The sequence below is a fragment of the Hemicordylus capensis genome, chromosome 2 (assembly GCF_027244095.1).
Source record: "Hemicordylus capensis ecotype Gifberg chromosome 2, rHemCap1.1.pri, whole genome shotgun sequence".
Lineage (NCBI taxonomy): Eukaryota > Metazoa > Chordata > Lepidosauria > Squamata > Cordylidae > Hemicordylus > Hemicordylus capensis.
Genome location: NC_069658.1, coordinates 59,898,566 through 59,917,120, shown reverse-complemented (window position 1 = coordinate 59,917,120; position 18,555 = coordinate 59,898,566). Strand labels below are relative to the sequence as shown.

Genomic DNA, 18,555 nt, shown 5'->3' with positions numbered 1-18,555 from the left:
CATTCATATGGCTACTTTTCCTGGGGACAGGGAGGGCTGGGGGGAAGGCAGGATCAGTTCTACCTTCCCCCATACAATCACCACTACTGACCTGCTCGCTGCGCCACACTCCCACATTATTGCTGCTGTGGCAAGCACCATGAGAGAGAGGCAGGGAGAGGATGCCTGGCCACCAGGAATCCCACAATGCACTGCGCTGCTCATGCAGTCCATTGTAGAAATTCCAGAGCCCAGGTTGCTCCTTCCCCGGTCTCTATGGTAGCAATGGCTGTCAGTAACCCGTGTTCCCACTTGAATAGGTGAGGAGGGTGAGGGAGGGTAAGAGAGTGTTGTTCACACACACTCTACCTCATTTTAGCCCAGGTTAAAAAAACTCAGCTACCCAGTGGAGGAGTACCTAGATTAGGACCAATCCTGGGCACTTTCCAGATTACACACTACAACAGTGGTAGTTTACTTTGGCTTGGCAAGATCGTACTAAAACTGTAAATATAGAATGTTGTGCAAAAACACCAGCAGGGGGAGCAGTATTTTCTAGCTTGCTCAAACCTCCTATAACGGGAAAATACAGCTATTTTTTGTAACACTGTAGCACTGTAACACAAAGATAAAACTCGAAAGAAGGCATCGGAAATGTGAATGGCACCTTGCTGACAGCACAGGGACTGTGATGTCAAAACACAGGCAGTACGGAAGCACACTTAATGGACACACAGTGACATGGTGTAGCGTGTAATCTGGAAAGCACCCAGGTGGTTCTTATGACCAGCTCTACTCAGGTAGGGCTGCGCTAACCCAGGTAGACTTTGTTGTGTGAACAATCTCTCTCTCTCTCTCTCTCTCTCTCTCTCTCTCATGTGCTAATTTACTGCATATAAGGAGCTGGAGATTTATTTTTTAATGAAGTAAAGCATTGTTTAAAATAAGCCTCTCCCCTACTTTGGACAATACTTTTCTGGCCCACATGATTAAGAGAGGAACATTCCAAGACCTCTTTTGCAGATGTCCCTCTGTTCAAATACTAGTATTTTGAGTGAATGTATATCGGTGGTTTGGATTATCTGTCTCTCTGTTGCAATAAAGGAACACACTGGGAGGGCATCAGTGTTAGAGAGCTTGGAGGGAAGATTTCCTTATCTACTCCAGGTGCAGCAGAAGTGCACAGGTAAGGAGAGCACTGCTAATTAATACTGACATGGAGTTAAAATCCTAAATAAAGTAGTTTATTTAGGAAATCCATCAGGAGATAGATTAAGCCTACATTCCTAGTTGCTTGCTACATACAGGAAGAGGGGGATGGAAAAAGAAGGAAGTCTCTCTCTCCAGGTGAGAGAATGAAACCTGAGACTATCAGTCTAACAAAAGGGAATCAGAGGACAGAGAAAGCATGGTCAGAGAAGGAATGCCTTTACTGGCTGACCCCTAATGCCCCTAATGGTCAATAGGGTTGCTGGTGCTAAGAGTCGATGCCATCAGGAGCTGCATCTTCAACAATATAGATTGGTTCTTAAACCATGCTATGAAATAATTTCTCATTTTTTAAATTAAAAACTATGCTTTTAAAATTTTATTCTCAACATACAGATATGCACTTTAATATGAAACCAAACAAAGTTTTTGCCATTTTGTAATAACTACCTGCATATTACCTTGAATCTGACTCCCTCTTCTAGAACAATATAGCCTTGTGATGGGGTCAGATCTACAGATGCTTCAGAAGAATTTATTTCTCTCACAAGATATTGAACGGTCACAGTTCCAAATATTCCCTGAAGAGGTTCCCTTAAAATGGTTAGCACAGCAACACTTTCCATCAAATAGAGCGCTGTCGGCTCTTTTAGAAAGAAATGCTCACTGTTGTTGAAGGACAGAACTCCATGGCCATCATCATTGACAAGGATGGTAACTGTGGCTATGAACAGAAAACAAATGGAATGATTACAATGCATTTTACCTAAACAAAATATATACAGGAGGAAAAGACATATATCTTCCTGATCTTTAGTTTCCTTCCTTATTATTAAATGTGTTTTCTTCCATACAATATTTTAGCATATATTTTATTGGAAATACTACATGACATGATGAGGAAAATTGTTCGAAGTAGTTCCATTGAAATTAAAAAGACAAATTAGGCATTATATTTAAATTTACAAACTTATCTACAAACAAAGCTCTAAGAAAACAGGGCTTTTATATTGTTTGTTTATTTATTTAGCACACTTTTATACTGCCCAATATATGGATCTCTGGGAGGTTTACAAATTTAAAAACACACATAGCAATAAATCAGTTAAAACAGTTCCATAGAGAAAAAGGAAAAAAGAGAGATGACATATGGGGCAGGACTATTCGGCCTACTTGGTTTTCATTTTCTCTTGGCTAGCAGAATTGACCATCTTTAAAGCAAACATATAATTATTTCTTATGCTATTGATAGTATCATTTTGCTCAAATTTTCATGACTGGACTTCTCAATGCTTGGTAATCTATTTGGCTATCAGTAAAAACAAATCTTAAAACCATTATTTAAAGCAACGTGAAAATACCTTTTTTATACCTATAAGAGCTGTACTGCAATAAAATGCAACTGCTCTTTATGAAGAGTTATTTTGGACTTAAAGGGTGTAGTTCAGCCAAATTTAGCATTTTTATTGGGATTTCTTAAAAATATCCAAATACACCAACAATAAAGTCACTGTGGTCACAGTCCATAGTAATTTTCCAAACTCATGTGGAATTAAGTCCAATTGTGAATCATAGAACTATGAAGTAGTATGTTAGAATCACAAACAATACATCTGAATCCCACGTTGCAGCACCACCACAGCAGCATGGTCCCAGATCCAATGGGCACAACACACCCAGGAGTGATGGGTGGGCCATCCCATAGAGGTGGGCCCATCCTGAAGTACAGAAGAACTAACAGAAGCCCAAAGCCTGGCTGGAAAGAATCCCCAGGCATAAGCAAGGGAGGAAGGGAGCACAGAAAGACAGTGAGATTTCTCGTATGAACAGGTCAAGATCGTAGGAAGCACGATAAGCTTCTCTCAACATTGCCATAGTTGCACAGGGCTACTTAAGACAAAAGAAGGAAGCACTGATGCAGAGAAGTAACATGGCCAAAGCAATGGCTCCCAGGAGGAGCAGGGTGAAAAGGGCTAGAAACCTGAAGTGGGTTAGCAGTAATCCCCTCCTCTCCACTTTGAGGCGCTGGGGCAAGGGAAAATGATATGGGCAGCCCGGCAATCAGCATGTGACAGCATATTTAGTGCTCAACTGATGCTAGTACTGTTGCTTGATAAGTACTATCTATGTAATGTAAGAGGTTCTTAATTAGGACATACAAAATTCTGTTTCATATGGTGTTCCTGTTACATTCAACACCATGCACAGAAAATTACATTGTAATTATTATTGAGGAACAATTGAAGCAGAAATACACTTGGCAAATGAGCTCATAGATGTTACTGTTCACATCAACAATACAGCTAATTGCAAAATAATACAACAAATTGTCTACCATTGCTTTTTTGTTCATAAATATTCCATAATATGCATAGTTAACTTTGTCGCTTGTGGAGGTGATAGAAACTTGAGCAAAACTGCATAATTATCCATGGCTACTAATGATGGTTTCTAGAATATAACTCTGCAATCAATAAGGGGGGGAAAGTATAGTTTCAAGATTAGTTTATCTACCTGTTGTGTTTTCTCCTAATTCCAGTCCAAGGGATGGGTTTGTTAAAATTAACTGGAATCTCTCATTCCCTTCAGGAATCTCATCGTCAAAAATCATAACACTGACATATTTATACCTTTCTCCATCAGCAAAGGAAAGGGTCTAGTAACAAAACATGTTGGCATAGTATTTTAGAACCATGAACAGGAAAATATCAGTTTAAAATACAATATCTAAAGAAAAAGGCATTAGGATTTTTACAAACTGAGTTTGATAGGAATTAAAGGAATTATGAGCCTTTTTCAGATCACAAATGTGTGTTCAGAATATGTGGAGAAAGGGAAGTGGAATTGCACCTGTTGGCTTGGTCTCCTGATCTCCACATGTTCATTCAAAAGTCATCACTAAGTGTACCTGACAATAACATACACACACTTTCTCAATGCAACTGGGTTAGGTAGCCTGCATTTTGCAGGGATCATGATCACGTATACAGATTGTATGTATATTCATTGCACAGCGTAAGTATTGTTCCAAACTTCATGTAAATGTATGGAGGTTGGTGGGGAGACCAGTGTGCATGATCCCACTCCATGTATACAGTCCATGTGTGTTTGTTGTCTGAAAAGGGCTCAAGATACAATAGAAGATGGTTATCCTGTCTAAAAGTTTGCACTGTCTGGACTTTGACTATGCTGTTTGTGAAAGTGGTCTCCCTTTCTTTCCTTCACTGTTTCTCCTCTCAGCCCTAGAAATTAGGAATTTTGATTAGGAGTGCTACCTGATCATATTTTCCCTCTGAAACAAGTTATACAGGTTGATAGCTGGCTGGCATTACTGTGAACACCATTGTATTATGGTTTGTTCTTACCCTTGAAGTAAAATTAAAATCCATTCCCTGCTGTGCTTCCAGATTCTGAGCATATAAGAACAAGGACACATTCCCATAAGATCCTCTGTCCCGGAATACCACTAATGTCAAAGTTCCATTCATTTCATTTATTTCAAAACTGAGGTGGGGCAGGGGGAAGAAAAACAGAAGTTCAAGCCGCTTATGAGAGGAAAGAAAGATTGGTCATATTCTGCTCATACTACTATAGGAAACAGCTTCGTACTCAAACAATTAGAATAGTAGAACATCTTTGTGGAAGATGAGACTTACCTAATGTTTTGCCAGCCAATTACTCCTCTTGCTCCATCATTAGCATCAATGATAATCTGTGCTGCCAAACCATCTACATCTACAGATAAAGTGTGATTTTAAAAAATCAATATTTTAAGCATTGTTTTAAGATCTATTATCAAATATCTGAGAAATAATGCAGACATCATGTCTTTAGAATTCTGGATATTGTAATAATGATGATGATGGTCCTTATTTTACGTACAATATTTACATCATGGTTCTGCCAAAAGGCACTCAGCATTCAATATTAATCCACAAAGTATGTAGGCAGAGACCATCCTCATTGAATGAAGAAAAGAACAGACATCTAACTATACAATAGGCCTACATGTTATCTCTACTATCTCTAGCACACACATCTTAGGCTGGACAAACAACATGATGTTTTGCTAGTTACCTTTAAGTCTGTAATGAATTAAACCAGTCATATCTATAGGTATGCAAATAAAGGAGGCCAAACAGAAAATATTAGAAGTATGAAGTAAAACATTTCCTGAACACTATCAGCTAGTCCTCAAAACACTGGGCCAAACCAAGTTCAATTCTCCTCTGGTCTAAACAAATCAAAACAAAACACGTTGAAATTGACTAAATCCACAACAGGAATACTAATACTAGTATCAATGCAGGGGAAACATGGTCAAAAAACAAATGAAGATGACTTGAAGCTTAACAAATTGGTGAAAAGTACAGATTCAAATGTTTGTGATGGGGGCAGCTTGTGATAAAGAAAGACTGGGATAGTTTTACACCTCTGCCTAGCATGGTATTATTCACTAGTGCTGCAGGTAGCAGACTTCCCTTCAACCACCTTTTTAAAAAAACAACCCTTAAAGTTGTATTTCTCATAAAGAAGAATCTTTTGAAAGCATGCATAAGGAAACTAAGAGCTACTCCTACATTTATACAAGTTGGTCCAAGAAAAACAATCATAATCACATATGGTATGTGTTACTGTATATAATCTATCAGCGAGACAGTACTGCACTAATGTGAAATGCATACCAAGTCTCGGAGGAAAAGATGTCAAAGGATGTATGATGAGTTCAACAGATGTTAAATTAACCAGGAAGAATTCCTGAATTTCTGGTTCATCATCCTGCAAAAGAGAAATACAACATATACTCCTTTTATCAATTTTTAACAAGCATTTCAAAGATTAGCAAAAGTTTCTCACTTAACACTTTTAAACATTTATTACATAAGACATTTGATTTTAGCCTTTCCCCCAGAAAATTAATTAGCTGGCTACAGGCAGATCTTCTTTTAACACACACACGTACACATGGGATGAGCACAAAGCATTCCGTGCATCAGGGGATGGCAAAGAGGGGTGTTTTAAAAGGAGAAAGGCAGGTTGTACCAACCCACCCTCACTCTTCTGCTGCCCCACGGCACTGTCCATATTAAACAGCCGTGGTGTCAGTTTTGAAAAGCCAGGCCGTGCAGCTGCTTCCTGCTTGGGAAGAGGAAGTTCCCTATTTCCAGCAGTCCATGAGGGGCGTCGGCATGTAAATGGCATAATGAACATTACGTGCTGATGTTGCCCAGATGTCACCCAGATGTCGCTAGCAGAAAGCAGCTGCATGGTGTGGCTTTTCAAAACATACACCGCGGCGCTTTAATACAGACAGTGGCATGGTGGGGTGGCAGGCGATGATGGAGGAGTGAGGGAGGGGCAGGTAAGACCTGCATTCCTCCTTTTAAACTGCCCGCTCGCCCCCCCGCCCTGTCCCCATGAAACGATTCGGCTGGGGTAGATTGAAGCATTTCAGTGTTTTGAATTACAGGCACTGAAACGCTTCATGCACATCCCTAATACATACACACACATGCGTGCACACACACACACACACACACACACACACACACAATCATTATACATATAGAGGCCTTTCACATGACCAGGCAGGGAACAGGTGGGTGTGGGAGAAGGCTGGGTCCAACTCACCTTCCCCCCAGATGATGAAGTAAATATTGCTGGGAGCACGTATCTCTGGAAGCCAGGACAACACATCCCGGCCTCTGGATATCACTCAATGCACCACGTGATGAGCAGGCAGCCCGAGCAGACACACAATCCCGGCAGCCGGATTAAGGGTGTGCTTGTGCTCGTGCCCTTAACCCTGGCTTACATACAGGCTATGGAGCCGGGTTTGGTGTGAAACCCAGTAGTTCTCACGGGCAGCCAAGCCTAGGCTTGGCTGCCCAAGGCTGGGATTGGCTGCTCATGAGAACAGTCTTACAGTATGTTTAAAATAACATGAGAGTGACAAAAACCTGTCTCCAATGGTGAAGATTCATTGAGTCTTACAGTTACTGAAGTCAAGAGGCAGGAAAGGGAAAAATACTTAGCAATGCATTATTCACTTTTAAGGCTGTGAAGTGCACCATGCTGATAGTGAATGCAGTATAATGAAATAGGATGATTCCACCTGTGTAAATCTAAGTTCTGTCTTTGTGATTAACTATTCCTCTTGATGTTTTGTGCTTTTCATTATAACAAAAAATCATTCTATTATGACCTCCTTGCAGCAATTAAGAATTAGAATATAAAATAAGATAAGATGTGGATTTCACAAATTGTGACCTAAATCCTGCATCTGTCAAAATCAAAATATATTTTTCCCAATGTTTAGTGGAATTAGTTTACCTCAAGAACAGTAATATTTATGGTGGCCGATGTTTCACCTTCTTCTAAAAGCAACGATCCTGACACCGGTATGTAATCAACTCCTGGTTCAGCCAAAATCCCTTCCATCTGATTCTTTAAACCAAGCTGCCCAGGAACTGTTGCATAGGTGACATTGACAACACCTGGTAAATGTGCAACAAGAGCTTTTAAATTAAAATCCATGTAGAATTATAATCAAGGTAGACCAAAACAAAAAGGAAGAACCATTGTCTGTTCTACACGGAGGAGAATTAAGCCAGTGAGGTCAACATGAAGACAGTCAAATTTCCTTCCTACAATAGTTCTGTTCAGCCATTAGAAAGAGAGGATGGGTGCTGCTCATATTCCCAGTCATGAAAAGAATATCTCTCTATTTATTTATATTCCGCTTTTCCTCTGAGAAGCTCATAGCTCAAGTGTACATGCTTATGCTTATCCTCACAATAACCCTGTGAGGTAGGTTTGGCTGAGACAGTGTTTTATCTCTTCAGCAGTGTTCCCTCTAAGAGGGATTACCAGATGTTGTTGACTACAACTCCCATAATCCCCAGCTGCAATGGCCTTTGGATGGGGAATATGGGAGTTGTAGTCAACACCTCAGAATTCCTCTTACAGGGAACACTGCGGTGAAGCTGAGTTGTTAAGGTACTGCTTGCCTGGATCAATGGACTTTGATCTAGTTGCCAATTGTCTTTGCCTTTGAGGGAAAGACTTTGTTTACTGATGTTTTAAACTCTTTTTTAAAGAGCATAAGAACAGCCCAGCTGGATCAGACCAAAGGCCTACCTACTCCAGCAACCTGTTTCCCACAGTGGCCCACCAGATGACTCTGAGAAGCCCACAGGCAAGAGGTGAGGGCACACCTTCTTTCTTGCTGTTGCTACCCTGCAACTGGTATTTAGAGGCTTGTAGCAATCAAACTAGAAGCCATTAATAGATCCATCCTCCATGAATTTGTCTAAGGCCCTTTGAAAGCCATCCAAGCTAGTAGCCATCACCATGTCCTGTGGCAGAGAATTCTATAAATTATGCACTTAGTAAAAAAAAAAAGTACTTCTTTTTGTCGGTCTTACATTTCCTGTCCTTCAGTTTCATGGGATGATCCTTGGTTCTAGTGTTGTGAGAGAGGGAGAAAAATGTCTCTCTGTCCACTCTCTCCACCCCATGCATAATTTTATATAGCTCGATCATGTCTCCCCATAGTCGCCTCTCTTCCAAACTAAAAAGCCCCAGATACTGTAGCCTTGCCTCATAAGGAACATGCTCTAGGCCACTGATCATCTTGATTGCCCTTTTCTGCACCATACTCTAAATTACCTAGATGGGGTTTCCCAGTCTGGTATAAGTGGAGCAGTTGGACTCCTAAAATGACAGTAATGCTCTGGCCATGACAGTATTGAAGGTCAATTATATACTCTTGATGTGCAGAATGATATCACACTTGATGGCACTCATCTAAGCTCAGTCTTAACCAAAAAAAATTCTTTTTTGATTCCTGGAAGACCAAGTCAATTCTGCAGCCTTTCCTTTCATGAGAATTACACACACTGGAGATACTGATGATTTGTTTGTTCTCAGAATTTGCATCTTACTTTTAGGTGCATAGAAGAAACATGCTTTGATTATGTTTTGGGAGGCACTGATACTGGCAAAGATGTCGATATTAATGTCAATGGTACCATCAATACTGACGGAGGCATGATCAGTGCTGGAGTCATTGATGTCAGCATAGTAATTATATGGTGTGATTCTGAAAAATGCTTTATCTTTTTTAAAAATGTGGCCCATCTGGATTATCAAGTTTCTTCTTGGGCATCAAGCCTGTTGCCTCTCCACTGGACTATGACATCAAGGACATGTTCTTGCAACTCTATAACACTGCCCATCAATAATGTAGCCTGGGCAGAAACCAATCTGGGTTTAGTTGCAAAATCTCCATTGGAAATGTTGAGGATGGAGGAGATGCTGACATCGTTGTCAAATTGATTTGGAGATACTAACATCGATGAGAGACTAGTGTCAAAGCAGCCACTGTCAATGTCAAGCCCAACATCAACACTGGCCAAAGTGTCCGATCATAAAGGGCAGCCTATAACCACAATTTAAGTCTGTTCTGAAAATCCTGCTCAGATCTTACAGAAATTACCCTGCAATAATCAACAAAGCTCTTGCCAAACCGTAACTTTGCTTTACAAGACTGACACCTTTTAAGGGCTTTTTAGAGTTCATAAAGCAAAATAGAATTAAAGCTCTAATTAATCCGAATCTAAAGCTTCTGATTTCACCACAAAATCAGAAGCGATACTGACTGCTCTCACTTCCTCATACTTTCCACTGAAAATGATTCTCCTAATGGAGCACGGTTCCCCTAGTGCTGCTAGTCAGGCAGCTGGAAAGGAACTGATGATCCAGTGCTACAGCTGTTCTTCCCTAATGATCACGCTGTTTGTCTGAGGGCAATGTCAGAGCATCTCATGAAGCTAAAGACGTTTCCCGAAAGGTCAAATGGATGGAGTCCCATACCAAACATAAACCCAGTTTCTGCAGAGCAAGCAGGACTAGAATTGGGTTGGACTTCCACTTAACAAAGGTCAAAAGGCTGCAGTGATTGACATGGCTGGCCTATTAAGCAAGTAGGAACAGTAATCCATCTCAGTATACCCTCCCTCCACTAAGGGAGAATTGGATCTCCTGTCATTGGCTGACATGTTGTGGAAGGCAACTCCAGTGTTTCTGACCCGCCAAGGATGCTGCACATGTGAAAATCAGCCCTGGTCATGTTGTGCAAGAGCACGCTTGTACAATTACTTAAAACAGCTTTTGTTTTATGACTTACTGCACCATAAAGCACCTTGAGTATCTGTAGACAGATAGAAAAACACACAGACATAATTAATACATATATACACACATAGAAATCCACTTTTCTCCATATACAAACCTAAGGATCCAAACTCTCTGTTGATGAAAAGCGGAATGGTTTTGTTTCCCTCTTGAACCAAAACAACTTTAGATGAAGAAGCAAAACTCAGAATTCCATGCGGTTCATCACTAGCCTCTACTGTCAAAACTGCTTCATAACCTTGGCTGTCCAGGACAGCAGCTCCAGTAGAAGTAAACCCTGGGGTAAAATATTGCACTATATTAATCAGAATAGTTACCCATAAGAATGTATTCTTTTCAACAACTATAAGATCAGGTTGGTTGTTTTCCTGATGATGTTGCAGAGTCCAATATTTAATTAGGACAATTAATCAGAAAAAATTAAGATAAAATTTCCTGAATTCATATGCTCAGGTTATATTATCATTAATGCATGATCCCATCCAAAACATACTGTCATCCTGCAGTTACAGATGAGGTAAAGGCTTGAATTTTATCAGTCCACTTAAAAGCAAGAATGTAGTTTTAAATAGCTTAGAGGCAGACACTATTCCAGCACTGACAATTTTCACAGAAAATATTAGTTTAGCCAGATGTGTGTGCAATTTTAGGACCCACATTTGTCTTAAGATGCACTGAAATAAAACATCAGAGATAGTAATGGGCCAGGCCTTTCCCCTTAGCTCAAATCAGAATAGGTTGGTGGCTTTTTCTATTACTGCTGCAACTGCTGCTAGGTAGATTTGAAAGAGAAAGGGGTGATGCTAGTGGGGAGGGCAGGTGACAGGATGGACTCATTTTAGAGCAGGCCTGAACTCTAGCGGGGTTTGAGCCCAATTACCTATGGACTGTTTGTCCAAACAGGTGGAGCTTGTTTCTGAACCCTCCAATACACCAGTAGGGAAATGCTGACATCCATAATTGGTTGCTAAAGTTTGTTTTATAGATGGTTTCCCTTCAAAAGTAGTAGATCTGCTACTCTCCATCCATTACATCTTCACAAATCTAACATTCAGCATTTATATAGAAAATTTCCTCACAAAATTGGGGGCAGCTCCACATGCCAACTGGGTTAGATGTTAACAGCAAGAATATGGATAGTGACCACAAGGAAGCAGACTCAAATGATGACAAAATAATGTACATTTTTGTACAAGAGAGGAGCTTCATTGCTGCTGGCAATAAGGAGGATGTAGTAAAAAGCGGGGAGAGGGGAAGGTATCTGTCAACTGCCAGCTGTCTGGAAGATTGCTGCCATAGTCACCAACCACCAGAAACCCTTCAAATCTGTCAGCCAATTTCGCCATCCCCCACAATTGCCCGTTTCTCTGCCTAGAATTGTGCTATCTCAGTTTCAATTGTAGTATCAAATGGTGACTTGTACGGCTGCATTTGCTCATAATATGAAATCGGAGGTTGCCAGACCTGCAGCTAATTTTTCTAACCGTGAATTGCATCACAGATGTTTGTCCAATTGCAGCCTGGCCATCTTCGCTTTCAGGGTAGGGAAGCCCATTCCTCTTCCTGGTTCCAGCAAGCTCCATAGCACCCATGTTGCCAGGCTGTGAGTAAGGTGTCAGAAAGTATCCAGGATGGCAGCCATTGGCCACAATCTTCAAAGGAATGTGCCGAGCGCAATCGTACCTTTGGAGGATGGTTCGCCCACCCTCGGCAGGAAAAGGGCATCTAAATCCCTTTAAATGCCATGCAAGCCCTTCATCTGATAGCAATTGCACCACCATCCTCATAAGAGCCCAACAACAAAACAATCTCACACAAGCACCATTTCTGGCAGGGCAGGGGGATGCTGAGGGAGACTGCTGTGACTGCTTTTTCACAGCAGTCACCAAGACAAGGAAAGGTGTTGCCGGGGTACCCATCCCCATGGCTTGCTTGTATTGAACAACCAGGCTGGGCAGCATCTGATGTCCGGCCCACATGCATGTCTCCATGGCCTGATACTTTCATGAGAGAGCAGTCCGTGGGAGACGGAATGTCATTGAACATTATTAGCAATTCTGCCCAACATCCTGTCCCCCCCAGACGGTTCTTCTAATGAGTTGTGAAGGTGTATCCCCATGGCCTTCCACTTTCATGATAAAGTGGTCTGCTCAGGAACAGCATCCATCATCATCATAGAGGAAGAATCTCCCCATCTTATTTATTTATTATTTCTCTATGTATATCGCTTTGGAACCTTTTGTTGAAAAGCAATATATAAATATTTTTTGTTGTTTGTTGTTGTCGTCACTGGAGCAATGCTGATCCTGCTGCCCAGCCCTTCTCATGAGTAAGCCTAGAAATCTCACGCATTCACTCAAGGGGAAGGGACTGGTGCCCCCATCCCCAACATCACTGTGGAAAAAGACTTCAGACATTCAAGAATTCCCGGGTGGGGCTGCCTTTTAAACCCAACCCTGGATATTGCTGCACTGCCATATGCTGCTATCCCAGCGATCTAATGGGGTTGCCCTGTTTGTATTGCTGAGAGCTAGACACATAGTGATCGTCTTACCATCTCATCCCCTTTCTCTCCTGACTGCCAGGAGGTACAAGGGACATATTGTGAACAAGGCATGCCCCTGTATGACTTTCCTGTTTGACAGGCTTGGAAGCTTGGGATGGAATGTTGCAGCCTCCTTGTTGCTGGGCAACTGCTTTATTAGATTGGAGACAGGGGGTGGGGCAAGTGCTCAGAGAGGTGGCCAGAGAGAAGTGCCACAGGCATGGAGTGGGCTTGTGGACTGGGTTGGTCTGGGCTGCCCACTGTAGGATTACAGTTCCAAAAACTGCACAAAACTGTGGTTATGATGGAGTCTGCATTCGGATGTAATGCTGTCAGTGCAAAACCTCAGGTTGGGATGGTGAAACTCACTACAAACTGAAGATTCAAATTGGAGTTTGGTGAGGCAAACCTCAGGTCGCTTTTGCTGCAAAACTGCAGTTGCACGAATTTGGATGTTCACAAATTTCAACCTCTGCCCCCTTTTACTGCAGTTTCAAGTTATGTGCGAATACAGCCTGGGTGTGAATACAACATTGTAAATCAAATACTACAGGAAGAACTTTCATATCATCTCACAAACAATGTTTTTCAACTGAAAAAGTTCATACATGAAGCTGAAAATCATTAAAACCCTATTCAGACATGTTGTACAAGTGTATGGATGTCTGTGCACTTGTGCATGTTTTTGTGTGAATGACCATATCTGTGTTTATTTTAAAAGTGAACCTACAAGCCCCTCAAATGGAAGATAGGAAGCAGATAGGAGGCAGACTGCTGGACCTGTGTTCAACGAAACATGTTAATAACTGTACCTGTGTACAGATCTATATCTGTATATCTATAAAGAGTAGGCAGCACATATGAACCAGCCCTATACCAGCCTTATTTCTTTGTGTTTCTCCAGTAGGATTCAATTAAGTTACCTTGAGTTCTAACATTATACAAGATTATATGATATTCTTCTTTTTCTTCAGGTATATGGTCATCCAGCAGGTGAACATAAAATGTTGCATTCAGTGACCCCTATTATTAAAAGTGAAAAAATTAGTGACTCACCACTGTGTACTATAAGCAGTAATACATTGTATAAACCTTTCAGTTACACAAAACCACACCCTGAGCCTCTTTTCTCCCATAGTTCATTCATAAAGTCAAGCACTGCAACATCTTGTGCAAGATCCTATGTGAGAAAAGAAGATTCAGAGTTTAAAAGCTCCTGTGCTCTTGTATCTGGACATAGGGGGAAATTCTAACATTACAGATCCTACCCAGCACACAGCAGTTTGGCAGTAGACATCCAGGGTTGTTCTGTAGGCTTTAGGATGGACGCAGCAGGCCAGCATTCATTCTACTGCCTCCCTGTCCTGATAGACGTTTGCAGGGCTGATGTTAGGAGTAGGGCAGCTGCAGAGGATCTCTGAGATTACCTCTGTGCCCATAGCCTTAATTGTGGTGGTAGTTGAGCAACTCTTTAAAAACCCACACATGTAGGAGGGAACCCATGAAAGGCCGCTTGTTCGGGGTACCTGAGACCTGGAGTTGGCCCTAACCTTTGTGCAGTCCTTATAAGGCAGTGAGTAAGTAACTGGAGAAATAAATAAATCTGCTATTGCCAATGAAATTCAGCTCTTCCAAGCTCAACTACAGACACACATACTACTACTTCATTTTCATGCACAAAAACTAACAAATAGTTTTGGTTACCTCCAATAAAAGAAACATCCCAGAAACATTTTCAAAGTTTTGCTCCAGATGTTGACCAATGATTTGCCAATCAACAGTGACATTCCCAGCTCCTGGTGCAGTCCTTACAACGTGGAATTGTAATAGTTCTCCTAGAAATTAAAGCAGCATAACACCACATTAACTATAGGTAAACAGAAATATTTTTATGTACAACCCACCAGGAGTGTCTCCTATGCAAACCCCACTGCAACAAATAGATGTTGCTTAAGGATATCAATGTGTGCAGTTCTAAGTTATTTCAATGGCACATGTGCATAAGAGGTTTCTAGTGGGTTGTTCTATTACTTGCATTGCTCATTAATGACCCTGAAATTAGAAGCATGCAATCTATGAAAAAAAATAATCATAGTACCTATCTCCAAAAGCAAAACCTCAGGTATATATTTACAGAAAGTTGTGTTTTGGAGATCCAATCAACTATTTTATTATAAGAGGACGTCAAGTTATTCAAAAGTTAAATCTTAAAATCTGTTTTTAGTACATATTAGAAAGTACTGGAAATATGCATAAAATGCATGCTGGAAATTGAAGTATAAGTGGAACTGGATGCAAATCAGATTATCACCAGAACATGCAGAAACACAAAGAAGATAAAAAAGCAAGCAAATCCCCAAATCTATAAACTAAAAGAAATAGGAAATGCTGTATGTACTAGCTGTCTAAAGTGGTTCAATTATAAGAAATACACATATAGTGTAACATTGCACCACAGTGGAATGTTAAAGCATTTTTCTGCATGCATTGTAATTACCTGTAGAGTCCATTTATTTATAGTTAAAACTTACATGGTACCATTAGTGTTACATTTTTTAAAAAAATTCAAAGGAAAGAATTCACAAGAGGTTAATAGTTTCCTGTATGCAGATATGGTTTAAAGGTTTAACATATTATATGCATGGATAATCCTTATTCATATTTTAGTATGTGAATATACATGTAATACATAAACATAATAAGAAAAAGTAGCCATTGGGGACACAGTTTTCTGCATGGCCATGATAGTATTTTTAATTAAAGGGGCACAGTTTTGCAAATAGGACAAGATCAATTTTTGTGTCAAAAATTGTGCATAATTTTTGTACAAACAATTGCTGCTTCTTCTGATACTGTCAGATTTAGCATTCATGTTCTAATAAATCGCAAGTAGGCTTCACTGAAATAATTATTTCATTATCTTGACCTGCAGAAAGCCCATGTCCTATATAAACAAACTGCTGTGTGCTTCTACTGCATTTTTAGGGGGGTGCACAATGTTTAGGTTTGCCAGTACATACAGTATTGCATGGGCCAAAGGAAAGAAGATGTATACAGCAGAGAATCTTTTACTTTATAAAATAGACACAGAGAGCATTATATTACACAAGTGTCATTACTGAAAAGTGTTTTTTTTTAAATTTACTGGATCGTTTTGATGACCCAAAATGGACTATACATATTTGTTATCATATAAATGTTATGCAAGAATATACCTGCTTTAAAAAAAAATCAAGATCAACAGAAAATGCCACCTTGTTTAATAATTTTGCTATGTTTGATTATCAAAATACTCAGATAAAAGTGATTGATCAACATTTAGAAATCTGCAGGAATGATTATAGGAATCATTGCATAAATCATTTTATACAAAAATAAAAGTTATGGCAACATTAAGCCCAAATACAATGTGCATACTGATATCAGCACATCTTATTTTAGTTGCTTGCACTTTGCTCTTCTGTCTGAAGGGGTTTCATGCACTTTTGGAGAAGAAACAAAGGACAACAGCATTTCCCCCCCACAAATCATATTGTTTAATACTGCGCTGAAATACATTCTATCCTATTTGAGAATTTTGCACCAATATCACAAAGCAAATTAATAGCATATAGTATCAGTTGTCATTTATTCTAACAGCAAAACGCACAAATAAGACATAGCATATTTCAACACACCATTATGCAACAGTATTTTATATTATACACAATAAAATGCATTATGATACAGCATGTAGACCTTGGGACACATCAGGTCTCATTCATCTCTTGCTATTCTGACATTATAAACATGAATATCTTTAGTCATCTCATGACCACATGTGTTTTCAAAACACAAGTACGGAAATTAATGTCAGAAATAGTCTTTACTGTTTCCTTTATTTGATTGTGAGGCTGTTCTCATGACCAGCCTAACCCAGCCTGGGGCATACTAGTTGGGGTTGTTCATCAGAAGCAGTGGAATCCTTGTGGATCCCTTTGCTCCCCACCCGCCTAACCCTCTTAAGAAACCCGGCTGTTAGCCAAGGCTAAGGGTGTGCTTGCACCCTCACCCAGCTACCAGGTATTGTGTGTCTCCTCAGGCTGAGTTCAGGCCCATCATTGGTCCATCTGAAGATGGATGGTTTGGTCATCTGCGGGGAAGATAGGTTAGGAGCAGCCTTCCACCCGCGCCCTCCCAGCCCACTCCTGGTGATCGTGAGAATTGCCTCTGTATTTGCTTGCCACTGGGCATATAATGAGATTCACTTTCTGTGCATGATATGTTTCTGATTATTTTAAAAGAGGATTCAGTTAGAAGAGAAATATCTCCAAGCTACTGAGATGTTTAGGATATATCTGTGTGACGTGATTACTCAGGAAAATAAGGGCTAGAGAGTAGGAGTTATAAAATTATAAGGGGTAAAGGGAAACTCTATTTCTTAATGATATGTTTCAGAGTGAAAGCAGGGGCATAGCAAGGTTGGAGTAGGCTCGGGGTGTGTGTGTGAAGATGGACCCCCACCCTCCCACCTTCTTCTTGGGAGAAGCATCTGGAGAACAAACAAGCTGCTTCCCAGCCAGTGCCCTCCCCCCGTCCCCCACCCCATGTCCAGGGACATTTGTCCCCTGTTGTTCATTTATAGCTACACCACTGAATTAAGGAGTTGTTGTTTTTTTAAAGTCATGCAGGTAATGTTGGAAAGTTGGGTTGCAATCCTCAGACCACTTATTCTAGAATAGCTCCGTTTACTTCAGTGGAACTACTTTACAACAAATAACCTGAGGAACAAGTTGTTGCATATGGGCACCATGAAAAAACAGTTGCCTCACTTCCCTCATCAACATTATACGATTACTTTCTTTAAGAACTAAAGGAAGTATTAATGCAACCAATGAGGCAGATTTGTGGATAAGTGATAATATTCGATTGGCAGGGTCCTGAGTAGGGTTGGTTTCTGCAACATGGGGGACATTTTAGTGCTCTTACTATTAATTCAAAACAATGAAACTTTACAGTAAAAGAAATATTGAGGCATTTCACATTTTTAAACATCTACAGAAAATTTGTTTCAAATCCATATTTCTGGACAAAGCCATGGTAATACTGCAGTCTCTAAATTCTATAACCAAGTTCTTTAGTTCCACAGTACTTAATTTTTGTTTGTGAATTAAACTTAATCAGTGGCAAAGAGCTCATGAAGGTCACCATACAGTTTGTGTTAATTCCTTGTGCTCATTGATGGCTCTTCTTAGCTTGTCAGGTTACAGCTGCTTTGACATGCTGATCAGAACCATTAATGTGGAGGAGAAAGAGGTGAAAGCTGAAGCATACAGTCGCACAGAATCAACAAAACCTATGCAGAAACTTCCAAAATGATATGATGACCTTTCATGTATAGGGGTTAAAAACAGAGATTAAGGAACTCATATAAAAGGAGTTTCAAGTTGTTCAGTAAAAATAAATACAATGCATGCCTTAGTCTGAAAACAAAATTTAGGTTTTCTGTTTGCTTTCACCATCGTATTTTAGCTGTTGCAGTTCAATGATGTACAAGAGAAGGCAAGGCAATATAAGAAAATGCACTAAAATCTTCAAAATGTGTATAGATTTCCCCTTTTGAAACATCAGCATAATAGGACTTT

At 40.2% G+C, this 18,555-nt stretch overlaps 1 protein-coding gene across 19 annotated transcripts in view; it reads right to left on the bottom strand.

Annotated features, from left to right (window-relative positions):
• The window catches only part of ADGRV1 (adhesion G protein-coupled receptor V1), a 457,213-nt gene that overhangs the window by 312,941 nt on the left and 125,717 nt on the right, over positions 1-18,555 (bottom strand). For 17 of the 19 annotated variants that reach the window (XR_008315167.1, XR_008315166.1, XR_008315164.1 and 14 more), the window contains 10 exons: positions 14,636-14,766; positions 13,855-13,954; positions 10,484-10,663; positions 7,522-7,685; positions 5,874-5,967; positions 5,266-5,298; positions 4,845-4,923; positions 4,554-4,692; positions 3,703-3,844; positions 1,650-1,912 (listed from right to left, as the gene is read on the bottom strand). Coding sequence is in view for 13 of the 19 variants with exons in the window: in XM_053290676.1 (XP_053146651.1) it covers positions 1,650-1,912; positions 3,703-3,844; positions 4,554-4,692; positions 4,845-4,923; positions 5,266-5,298; positions 5,874-5,967; positions 7,522-7,685; positions 10,484-10,663; positions 13,855-13,954; positions 14,636-14,766 (1,325 nt within the window). In the remaining 6 variants the exon portion in view is untranslated. The remainder of the gene's footprint in view (positions 1-1,649; positions 1,913-3,702; positions 3,845-4,553; positions 4,693-4,844; positions 4,924-5,265; positions 5,299-5,873; positions 5,968-7,521; positions 7,686-10,483; positions 10,664-13,854; positions 13,955-14,635; positions 14,767-18,555) is intronic. The other 2 variants (XM_053290668.1, XM_053290670.1) reach the window with 1 other exon arrangement.